General features: G+C 41.4%; 1 protein-coding gene across 2 annotated transcripts in view; it reads right to left on the bottom strand.

Annotated features, from left to right (window-relative positions):
* mnat1 (MNAT1 component of CDK activating kinase) overlaps positions 1-10,131 on the bottom strand; it is a 40,518-nt gene extending 30,387 nt beyond the window's left edge. For both annotated transcript variants that reach the window (XM_031847566.1, XM_031847567.1), the window contains exons 1-6: positions 9,961-10,131; positions 4,316-4,468; positions 3,861-3,934; positions 1,944-2,047; positions 1,673-1,813; positions 366-497 (exon numbers count right to left, since the gene is read on the bottom strand). In XM_031847566.1, the coding sequence (XP_031703426.1) occupies positions 366-497; positions 1,673-1,813; positions 1,944-2,047; positions 3,861-3,934; positions 4,316-4,468; positions 9,961-10,049 (693 nt within the window). In that variant the 5' untranslated portion in view covers positions 10,050-10,131. The remainder of the gene's footprint in view (positions 1-365; positions 498-1,672; positions 1,814-1,943; positions 2,048-3,860; positions 3,935-4,315; positions 4,469-9,960) is intronic.
* Between the last annotated feature and the right edge of the window lie 844 nt (positions 10,132-10,975).

Genomic DNA, 10,975 nt, shown 5'->3' with positions numbered 1-10,975 from the left:
TTACATCAGGTCAGAAACAGCCACTGTGCATATGTTTTTTTTTTCCGGGAATGCACTTTGCTATGCATGTCGATTATCTCTAATTTAGCCATTTCTGTTTAATACAATGATCATTATTTTATCTAGATGAAGGTATTGATAAGATTACCGTAGAATATCATACTTGCTAGCTTACATCATATAGCACTGTTCCTCCGGGCTTCCTGGGCAGTAATTCAGTGTCTCACAAGTACCTGAAAGGACACGCCTCCACCAGCGCAGCCTCTTGCATTTCTGAGCGCAGGGCAAGAGTCCATCACTTTGAATTCGTATATGTACAGTTTGAACTGGGGTTAAAGGTTTAATAAGTCTAAAGTTGCACTCACCATATTGATTCCAGTTGAGAAGAGACTGGTAGGCTTGACTGCCTGTTTCTGCTTCTCTATCTGGGTCTCCAGGTTGGCAGCACGGACCTTGTGTTGGGCAAGCAAGATGGTGGCCGGAAGTTGAGACTTCTCCTGGTGAGACAAATGGGATTTGGGATTTTATGAGAACGTTAATCTTGGAATGTGATAAACGCCACAAAGTGCTTCATCAGGAACTGCTCATCCAAAAGCAGCCGACACTTGTATGTATATGTTGAGCCCCCCCCATCAGAATAAGGTGCTTTCAGGCCACATTATTGATGCAAGCCATATCAACATAACTGTGATACTGCAGGGGACGCTACTTCAAGTGCACTGCGCCGCCTTCACCTCCATTAAAAAGCAAGGTCGGACATTTCATTTTCTCAAGTGGAGTGTTGCGAAGCGCTGAAGTCTAAGAACACAAGCTCGGATACTTAGTTCACTGAAAGGGAAGGACATTTGTGATGGGGTGGACAGCAATGGTAGGACAGTCTGGAGGTGTCTTAACATTTAATAATAAACCAAAAGTGATTTAAAGGATTCCAACACATCTGACTGCAGACATGTACCGCTTTCACTGACATGAATTGTACTTATTTAGGACAGATAAATTTACTTGTTTTATTTGAATGACATCACATAATTAACATGATTCTCATTTTACAAAGATTTTGAGAAAAAAGTTAAGTTAAAACAAAAATAAGCCTGCAGACAAATAATGTAAAATCAATGTTTACATTAGATAAGAACAATAATCAAGAAGTGTGTCACTTGTTGCCAGTGATGTGTTTTATTTGACCACTAGTTCATCAAACACCAACAAGGAATCTAAATATATGTGTATGTGCGTGTGAGAACAGTGAGCTCTCTGACCACAGGGATGTACAGATGTCAAAGCTCAGGACAGTTCCCCTAGGGGGGTAGGAGCTGATCTCATCTGCCTACAGTCAACAACAGATCTCATCTGCCTTAAACAAACAAACACACAGCTTAGCCTGCTATCTGCGATGGTCCTTCGGCAGCCCGCTCTGCAGGAACAATCGCTTCCAAAGCCGGCAGCTCAACACAATGGAGCCAGAAGGCTTTGGAATCACAGAATGAAAACAATGCAGCCCCAAGCACAATGACTGGTAATAATCTCTTAATGATCCACAGCCATGAACCCTCAGGCTGAGGCTGAGGGTGTGTGTGTGTGTGTGTCAGATATGGAACATCTGTCATAACGCGACTGCTTTTGTCTTCACCAGACTGTGGACAAATGTACATGAAGCATGTGTGTATCTCACCAGCTCATCCAGCAGAGCCTGCTTGTTCTTCCTCTTGGCCTGTAGCTGCCTCTGCTCATCCTGCAGCAGCTCCAGTCTCCGCTGCTCATTGCCCTGCTGCTCCAGCAACAGCAGCTCCTCCACTTCCTCCTGCTCTCTCGTCTGAGGAGAACAGGGATGTTGCATAAACTTGTGTCACATCTTTGACCAACAGGCGGAATTCCTACCAGCCCGAGCATGACATATTGTACTTGACCCTCTGACACATGTTTGGGAAAATACGAGTACATACCAGTTTAACCTTATTCCTCTGGATGAGATCTCTGTGCTCCTTCTGGTACTGCTCCATCTGCAGGTTGGTATTCTCCACATCAATGTTGTTTGTCAGGTTGTACACTACATGGAGCAGACACAAGCCAGCATTTAAGGTACAGTATACTCCATTAGAAGTGCTTTTCGGATAGACAAACAGCTTTAGAACCCCTCCGGGCATCTTTTTCCTATGCAGGATAGAGTGGGCTGTGTTCGTCCATTTCTGTAACCTTCTGATGCACTTTCCAACATTCACATGCACTGAGTGGCCAGCTGTGTGGAGGTGAAAAAGGAGCCAGGGTTTGAACTTCTCTCTCAGCTCACGTTTTATGTGAACAACCGAGTGCAACACTATGAACGTCTTTCAAGATGTTCAGGATTTTCAGGTCTGAAAATATGCACCGTTATGCTGATTTGTAGATAACACCCATGTTCCCAAGCATGGTTTGTACCCACAATACTATTATTTTTAATTATAGTCTAGATCCAAAGAGTTTCAGAGATAACAAACATTGCCATCTGAAAGTGTATAAAATGAGGGTCAATACATGTAGAATTTTTCATATAATGGAATGGTGCCGTATAAAATGACATCTGGTAAGATGTTGTCCAACTGTGGGAAAAATATAACTTCAAGGCTGCTTAAGGGGCAATTTAAGGATATTTTTTAGGGTTTAAATGGGTAAAATAAGAGGAGGTAGTCAACTTAAGAGTGCACACTAAATATTAGCGGTGCACCTTCTAGCACCAGGCCGATGACCTAGCCGTCTGAAAGGCCATCAATTTATAATTGGAACTGGATACCTGACTTTAACATGACATTCACATTAGTGTCTCCCTGTCTGGACCTCCCTGTCCCACTCGGCCCAGAGTTTCTAATTGGGACAACGTCACACAAAATTAAAAAAATATTATCTAAACTTAGGGAAAGTTTTGGAAATATTAAACCTCGGGTGGCCAAACATCGGCCCGCAGGCCAACTAAAGTCCGTTGCCCGTTTTTAAATGGCCCACGGAGAATTTTTTAAATTATACTAGAATACTGCTTGAGCATATTGCTAATAAATTGCACTGTATATACATTGCACATCCTAGTTTAAATACTACATGCCGACTGAAATTATCTCTGACTTAACCTCTTGGCACGGAAATCAATATTTTACCGTTTCTGCCTATTCTGTTTCTAACATCTAAATATTAGACTTAAAGATTTACATCTTATTATCATATTTGCATTGCAAACTTTTAAGTGGGCGCTTAGGCCATGACCAGAAACCATTATCGGGATTTAACAATTACTGCCTGTTTTAATTTATTCATAGATTTACAAATAACAACAGAGGCCATGCACTGTATTAGAGTTTAAAAGTATTGAATTACTCTTAATTAAATTACTACTGAAAGGGCAAACATCAAACTGCTTTGTACAGTTGTGTAGTTATTTTAATAGGTAATACATTTAGAAACAATGATTATCTTTCTGTATAACTGATCACATTTACTATTGTTTGGTGTGTGAATCATTATATTTTCACATTACAATCAAAACAGTTTGGCAACCACTGTATGCAACCTTCATGGTTTAAACGTGTATAATACAAGTAGTAATAATCAACCTTATTTGTAGTTTGAGGTGTCCTGTCAAAGGTTTTACAGACGTCTCTAATGAAGGTCTATCGGGGGAAATGCTTCTGGGTTTGTTTGATTTTGTTGTTGCAGCTTGGTTGGCCACTGGGACAAAGTAGCAGAGAGGCTGACTGGCCGTATCCTATCCAGCTCTCCTGATACAGCCATGCTTAAAGTCCATGGTGGGTTGCCAGTCAAGACATGTTAGCATTACACTTATAGGCATCCCTTCTGCTCTTTGTTTCAGCATGAGGCTTCCATGTGGGTCCTACCTATGTCCTCCAATTTCTCCAGGTAGTCGTTATACTCTCGCAGGCTGGGGAAGTCAAAATGTCTCTTGTTGTATCTGCAGAGGAAGAGCAGAACTGATGAGACAAATGGTAAAACCCGATGAAAGCAAATATGCGCCGGCATTAATAGCCTCCATTAAATCAACCATTTTAAAATACCATGTCTGCATACTGGCTAATAGGCACACATTAGATGTCAATTAAGGGGCTATTAACGAACAGATGAGAGTGAGAGAGGGAAGGCAGGGAGGGGCTGAGAAGTAAAAACCTGGCAGTGAAAGAGCCTTCCTGTTTGAGCCCCCCCGGGGAGACTCATTGTCTACAAAACAAACAGTGTAATGAGGAAGACAAAGGTGGCTTAAGAAGTGGGAGAAGGCACGAAATGACACATAAACACACAGAGCCCCACCCCTCACCCACGGGTCCCCCTCACTCACATCTTCAGCACCTTCTTGCGAATCTCCACCTCCTTATCTACGGTCGGGTCTTCGAAGAGCTGCACGCGGAAGTTGCTCTTCCTCAGGGGCGTTTCACACTGCACGCAGTTACCCGAGCCACGCGCAAACAGCATCTCCACACAGTTCTCGCATCTGTTGGGGGAGAAAGGACAACGAAACAGAAAAAAAAAAAAACATCACGCTGAGTTGAATGTTATCCAGAGGTGACCCCCCCCCCCCGGGCAGGCCCGAGAGGCAGTTGCAAGCACGGGTGGGCGTGTGCGGCTGCTGAAAATACAACTTTCCTCACAACAAAGTAAATTTGTGTTTTTTTCTTTTTATGTCTAAGTTATCATCAGGCGCAGTGGGTGATAATGGGGCATATGAATATTTCCTCTAAGTGCTCAAAGATGGCTGGGATTATTATTGGAATGTCGATTAGGCAGCCTCCTACTCTCAGACAAGAGGAAATTAGTCTGACACCCCATCAGTGGTGTGTCTGTCTGCACTGGAAAAACATTTGCTTTATTGTTATTTCAACAGACCTCAGTCATGCCACGTATACATAATAATGGACTGAGGGAGAGAAATACAGACGTACAATTGCAGTGTTTTGTGTATTCCTTACTTCATTGTTAAATTTAAGTATTTTGAGATGAATAGTAATTTGTGCTTAAGGCTTTAATTTATCTGAAAATGTAAGTTTCATATCTAAAAGAAGCATCTGTATTTTCAAATGCAATTCCAACCTTTCTGCCTGAAAATATCATTATTATTCCTGACACAGTGCCTACATGAAAGGAAGCTGTATTATGAAAGCCACATTTTAAAATATTGTGGAAATCTCGGCAGTTATTGATCAAAGTATCTACTGTAAATCTTTTTAACGGATACAATTACTTTCCAAGACAAATAAGTAGGAGTACTGCAGAGTCATGATGAGTTTTTCAGGCAGCCTTTAGGTCCTCATACAACTCTATTCAGTAGGAATAGAATTGTATGTTGGAACATTCTTCAGATGGAGTTGGTCAATTTCAGGGAAAGCCCAGGTTCAAACAGGAAGGTTTACTTCTTGCACCATGACAACAGGACAACTGTCAGACCGAGCTAAGGGCACAACCCTGAGCTTAGCCATCAATCACACCTTTATGTAGGCAGGCGTTTACCCATCAGTCACACTGAAGTGAGGAGTAGACACTGAAGACAATGGGAATGTTCCTAAATCTCCCCTGATAGGGTGGAGGGCCTGGATAAACGTTTGCACAGTATACTTTTTTTAATTAAGTCTCTTAAGCTTTATTTCCACAGGAATTCACCTTCCTGCTTGCGACCACCTTCCCAAAAAATGGACCATCTGGTTTCCAAATGTCGCTATCTGCTTTAGAGCGCAGAGAGTTTTTATAATAAAATATAGCAAAGTTGGTGGGGGAAAAAGCCAGATTTTGAACCAAACGTCATTGACGGTATGGTTGAGTCATTTCTTTCCAAAGTCAAGTACTGGGCTTGAGAGCTGGGCCTCGTCAAAAGCCTATTAGAACGATCATGACAAAGCCATCATGCGAGACATTTCACTTCATCAGCAGGATTCAAAGAAAAAAAAAAAAAAAGCAGTTAAAGGTGAAACTGCAAAGCCATGAAGTTTGGCTGTTTACATCTAACGTCTCAGATATGGGTCAAACAAGCCCAACCTGTCAAGTGTGACACCAAGCTTTCACGGTTGTACAACAAATAGACGTTGCCTGCGTTGCAGCAGGACTATGTTACAAGCATGCCAGATTAGCTGGGCTTAGATGAAGCCACGAAATAAAAATGAAAAATTACAGAATGACAGACGGAAACATCTGCGTTGTCCAGTTGGTGCTTTAGAGCAGGAGGAGTCCCTGCTCAAGTGCACCATGGAAGAGGCAGATGTTCACTGTGGCCCCAGGCTACAGGAGATCTATAGGCCTCGCCATATGGAGGTAGATGGAGGGATTCAGCCTGTTTCCACAGGCCCACAAAGAGCCCATTCATCAACACGGGACGAGGAGTGGGGCGTAGCTTGCCCCCTGCCCCATAAATGGACCACACATCAGAACTCTCCAAAGGGGGAAATCCTGTGTAACTCTAGAGCAAAGAGGTGAAGGTCTAACAGGGAGGGAGGAGATTTTAGAGTCAATTTGCCATCTTACTTCTGAAATGCGCCTTCTCTAAGTGACAGCTTCTGGATTGTGTGCCTGTTGCAATTTATAATCAAAAGGGGACTCAGAAACCTCTTGCCAGGCTATACGCTGTATTGCTCGAGCATACTGAACAGACAATTAAGCAAGCCGACAGATCTCTAGCAGCTTGCCATCTCTGTGTCCTAGGGCTGTTGTCGCTGACTGAGTCCTCCCTACTCCTCCCTCTCTCACCTGTCCTGCTCAGAGCTCCAGGCTCCTATCTGTCCCATCTGCAGCTGTCAGCAGGTCAAAGAAAGGGGTGAAAAGGGTCCTGGCTCAGCAAAGACGCCTCCACACACCATCACCGGTGACATTGTCTGCGTCTTTGCCTTCTTCTTATGCGAAAAATAGCAAAAATAAAACAGCACTATAAAAACACAGGAGTCTGATTCACTTGTTTGTGCCTTAAAGCTCTTCACAGAGCAACGACTGAGTCCTGACAGGGCTGGCTTCGAGCCAAATTCAAAACCTGCTATGACACTCTGTCCTGCCCTGTGACCTATACAATACCTGCAGCAGCAGAGTCAAAAATGCTGAGGCCCAGGAGTATGATTGCTTACACAGGAAGCTCGCATAGGCTTGTCTGATCTTAAAAAAATAAAGCTGAGATTTGGTGTACTTTACAGAGAGGTTTTTTTTAACCATTAAACAGAGCCAGGATAGCCGGTTCTCCCTGATTCTAGTCTTTATGCTAAACTAACAATCTCCTCATTGTAGCTATGGTCTTATTTATCTTCTCATCTACCTCTCAGCCACAAAGGAAGTAAGTTTATTGATTTACTGATTACTCAGACAATAGTACGTTATGCCCATCAATGTCTATCGATGGAAACAATGAACAGAGCTTTGACTTCTGGATCTCTGCACGCATGAAAAAACATTTTTTTTCCAACTTATTACAGTACATCAACCTAGAAAACTAGCTTCTACTTAACGAGATGTGTCTATCCTCTCAACCTCACTATAGAGCGCGGGCCACTGAAATCACCGCTGTATGTCTCAGCTACTATCATTTGTGTCTGTTCCCAGTGTCAAATGCCAAAGGACATGGGTCCGATGTCATTGTGCGAAGGTAATAAAAAAAAAAGGAAAAACACACATCAAATGCCCCGATGACAGGGATACAAAATGTGCTGTGGTGGGGTTTAAATTTAGATGCATGCTAGAGGTGGAGAAGCTCAACACTGCATTGCATCACCCGGTCAGTGTGGACTGGAACAGCCACTCAATCAGGTACAAGGTAGAGCGAGGCTATTTAAATGTCATTTTAAAGTGCCGTCATCATTTCAAGAGTTGATTATAAGAAGAAATGTTATTTCTTTTAAAAAATACAGAAGAAAATACTCGTTGCAGTTTCCCAAAGCCCAAGGTGACATCTTCAAATTGCTTGTTTTGTCCAACGCAGTCCACAACTCAAACGGTATTTATTTTTCAGTTATTAGCTTATAAAACAGAAAACATTTGGGCATGATCCAATGAATGCTTTCCCCTTGGTTTATGACAAAAATCAATCGAATTTGAAAATTGTTGGAGATTCATATTCTGTAAATTAGCTATTCGACTAATTGTTCAGTACAAAGTTAAACATCAACAAGCAAGCCTTAAAATCAGGTTGTTATGTCATACTTTACTTCAGAAACGGTAATAAAATACGCTGTAAAGGTCAGATTCTCTTCTGTGATGTTTCTGCCGACACGAACAATTGTTCACTCTGCAGAAAAAGGCAGCAACCAAGAATTGCAAAGTGTACTGTATACTGTGTGTGCACGTACACATTTGCCTTTTTAATTTCATATTTTCTTTCTTTTAATTCACTTTTTCGGCACAGAGCTGATTACACCAAAATGTGAAATGGGTAACACATTGCTCACGCTACCGTACACACCTCCATATCTGTCAAACTCCTAAGGGAAGCTCCAATCAACAACCCAAATGACATCAGTGATGAAAATACTGATGCAGTTTGAAGAGTACAGCAGTTTCCAAGTGGAGCATTAATTCACTGTTGCACCCGCTCTGAGGAACAGATCCAAGGTGACCTGGGCTTGGACATCTCACCAAATTGCTTCATTGCGGAATCATTTTAATTTTCCATGTGTAGCCCTGCACACAGACAGAGCCGGTGAGTTATGAGCTTACTGACCTGATGACAAAGCATGGCCACTTCCTGATGATACGGTCAATAAACAGACAGGGTCAAAAAGATGCTCTCATCAGGCTACCACCGTCACTGCGAGATGCTCATGGAGAACACGTCCCCCTCAATTAAACGGCCAGGTTTTTAAACAGATGACAAGGTTAAATATTGGAAAATGCACAGCAGGCGAGATTTACTGAGTACCGACATGAGGGTGACACACAATCAAAAGTGACTTTAGTGGCGATAATAAATACAATCAGTGTAAAATAGTGCTGCAAAAAATTCGGCCAAGCAATTCAGGCAATCAAAATCAAAGGATTCTCTTGATTAATTGTAAGTTTTTAAAATAAAATACCATATATTTGCTGGTTACAGGTTAACAAAAGCAAGGACTTGCTTACATTGTGTGATGTTATTGAGATGGTTAAGTTATAAAAAGGTGGAAAGGATTTTGTTTAGGTTGCATTTTTAATGACGTGGGTGAGGTTCGGGTACGGTCTGGGACTGCTCTCTGCTTGTGACTATAGTAGGATCCAGATCGTCCAACATGATTCATCAGTTTAATAGAGTAGTCATACCTGTGATCATGCAGTGCGGTCCTTGTGTAGATTAGATTGTATTTGTTCATTTAAGATGACCCTTTTTACCATCTCTGGAAAAGGTTGTACTCATTATGTGGTTAAAACTTCAGCATACACATCATCCATCACATGCATCTCTGAAATCATGAACTTTGCAAAAAATGTCAGATTGCAAAGGACTGAACACTCCTTCAGTGGAAAAACAATCCATCTGTTAAAGACCTATTTTAACAGCCTTTAAAGAAGGGTACAAATAAGCAGTGCAGGTTGTGTTATTAAGAGTTAACAGTCTGATATGTTTATTAACAATGATTATTAAGATAACATAAACCCACCTATACACTGTGCCAACTCGCCTGTTCATGCTAACTTTAGTCTTTCAAAAAGATAATCATAGTTAATAAAAATATTGGGTTTATAACTGTCAGGATGCCTTTTTATAGTAACCTTATGCGTCATGTGTTAGAGAGCATAGAAACCCGTTAGCTGAAAGCTCGTGAGGCTTAAACTCTGTTTTCAACGTCTCATGCACGTTAACGGCCAACCATTCAGATTTAAAGTAGAATATAAAGCGTATTAAATATGGGCATAGTTTTATTTCAGGACTTCGCCGCCTGCTTTATGGGTTTATTGTGTTAGTAGGTGAATTGTTGCACAAACTCGGGGGTATTAGCTTCCCTCTCTACTTTCTTTTAGCTGTCAGATATAAATAACTTTACTCACAGCGTGTGGCCGCAGACGTTCACCATCAGCTTCAGCGACGGGTTCCTGTATTTGGTTGTTTTGCATCTCGGACATCCCTGGTCGTCCATTTCTGTCTGTGCAACACAAAATAAGAGCTCGAGAGCACTGTCAACAACTAGCAGCTCTCCTCTCCTGTCACTTTCCCGGTGGCGAACCGCTGTGTTACACAGAATGCGGTCCGACAAGAAACGCCATTAATAAGAGCTGTTCCTATTTAATGATGACCTCTACAGCAGTGGTGGTGGCCACTCTGTGGTGCAGGCACACCCTGGGGTCCCTGGCGAGTCACGGGGGGTCTGAGGGAAAATGCTGAGTGGTTTATTTTCACGTATAGACGAATGTATAAAATGTCTGTTTTGATTATTGGACTGTCTCGTCTGTGTAGTACCATATAGATTACCCCAATATATACCATGATCTAATGTAAGACTGGACTGAGACATAATTAAAACCAAAAACCTCTCCAGATGTTACTCACCAGGGCTTCTGATATCATGTAGTTTTTGGTTGGATGTGAAACTGAATGTATTGTTTATTTAAGATAATAAATCACGTGAAATAGCCACCAAGTCAGGTGGATATTTCATGTGATTTATTATTGATGCAGGATGAAGACGGAAAGGGATGATTATTGTATTATATTCATAAAAGAGGAACACTAACAGGTAGGTATTTTCAAAGGTTATAGCTCTAAAAAAAATATTCTAGTACAATCAATAAAAGCCCAGCCTATATGGGTATATTGATTTGCTATATGTATAAATGTCAGTTATTGATTGACACCAAATTAGACTCCAGTGTCACATAAGACTGGCAATTATTATTTGCTAAAGGATAAAATGACCAATTTCTCAGCTTTCAAATTAAGTTTTGACGATTTATGTTTTAACAGATTTCACATGGCCGTCGGTGGATTAGTAATCTTTATTTAAAATTGTTTTAAATACTTTTATTTCAAATTATATTCATGGAAGACGGATATATGGTACGCTCT

This window comes from Anarrhichthys ocellatus, unplaced genomic scaffold (assembly GCF_004355925.1).
Source record: "Anarrhichthys ocellatus isolate YVR2014 unplaced genomic scaffold, GSC_Weel_1.0 scaffold7, whole genome shotgun sequence".
Lineage (NCBI taxonomy): Eukaryota > Metazoa > Chordata > Actinopteri > Perciformes > Anarhichadidae > Anarrhichthys > Anarrhichthys ocellatus.
Note: the sequence above shows the minus strand (reverse complement) of the source record. Positions and strands in the feature narration are given on the sequence as shown.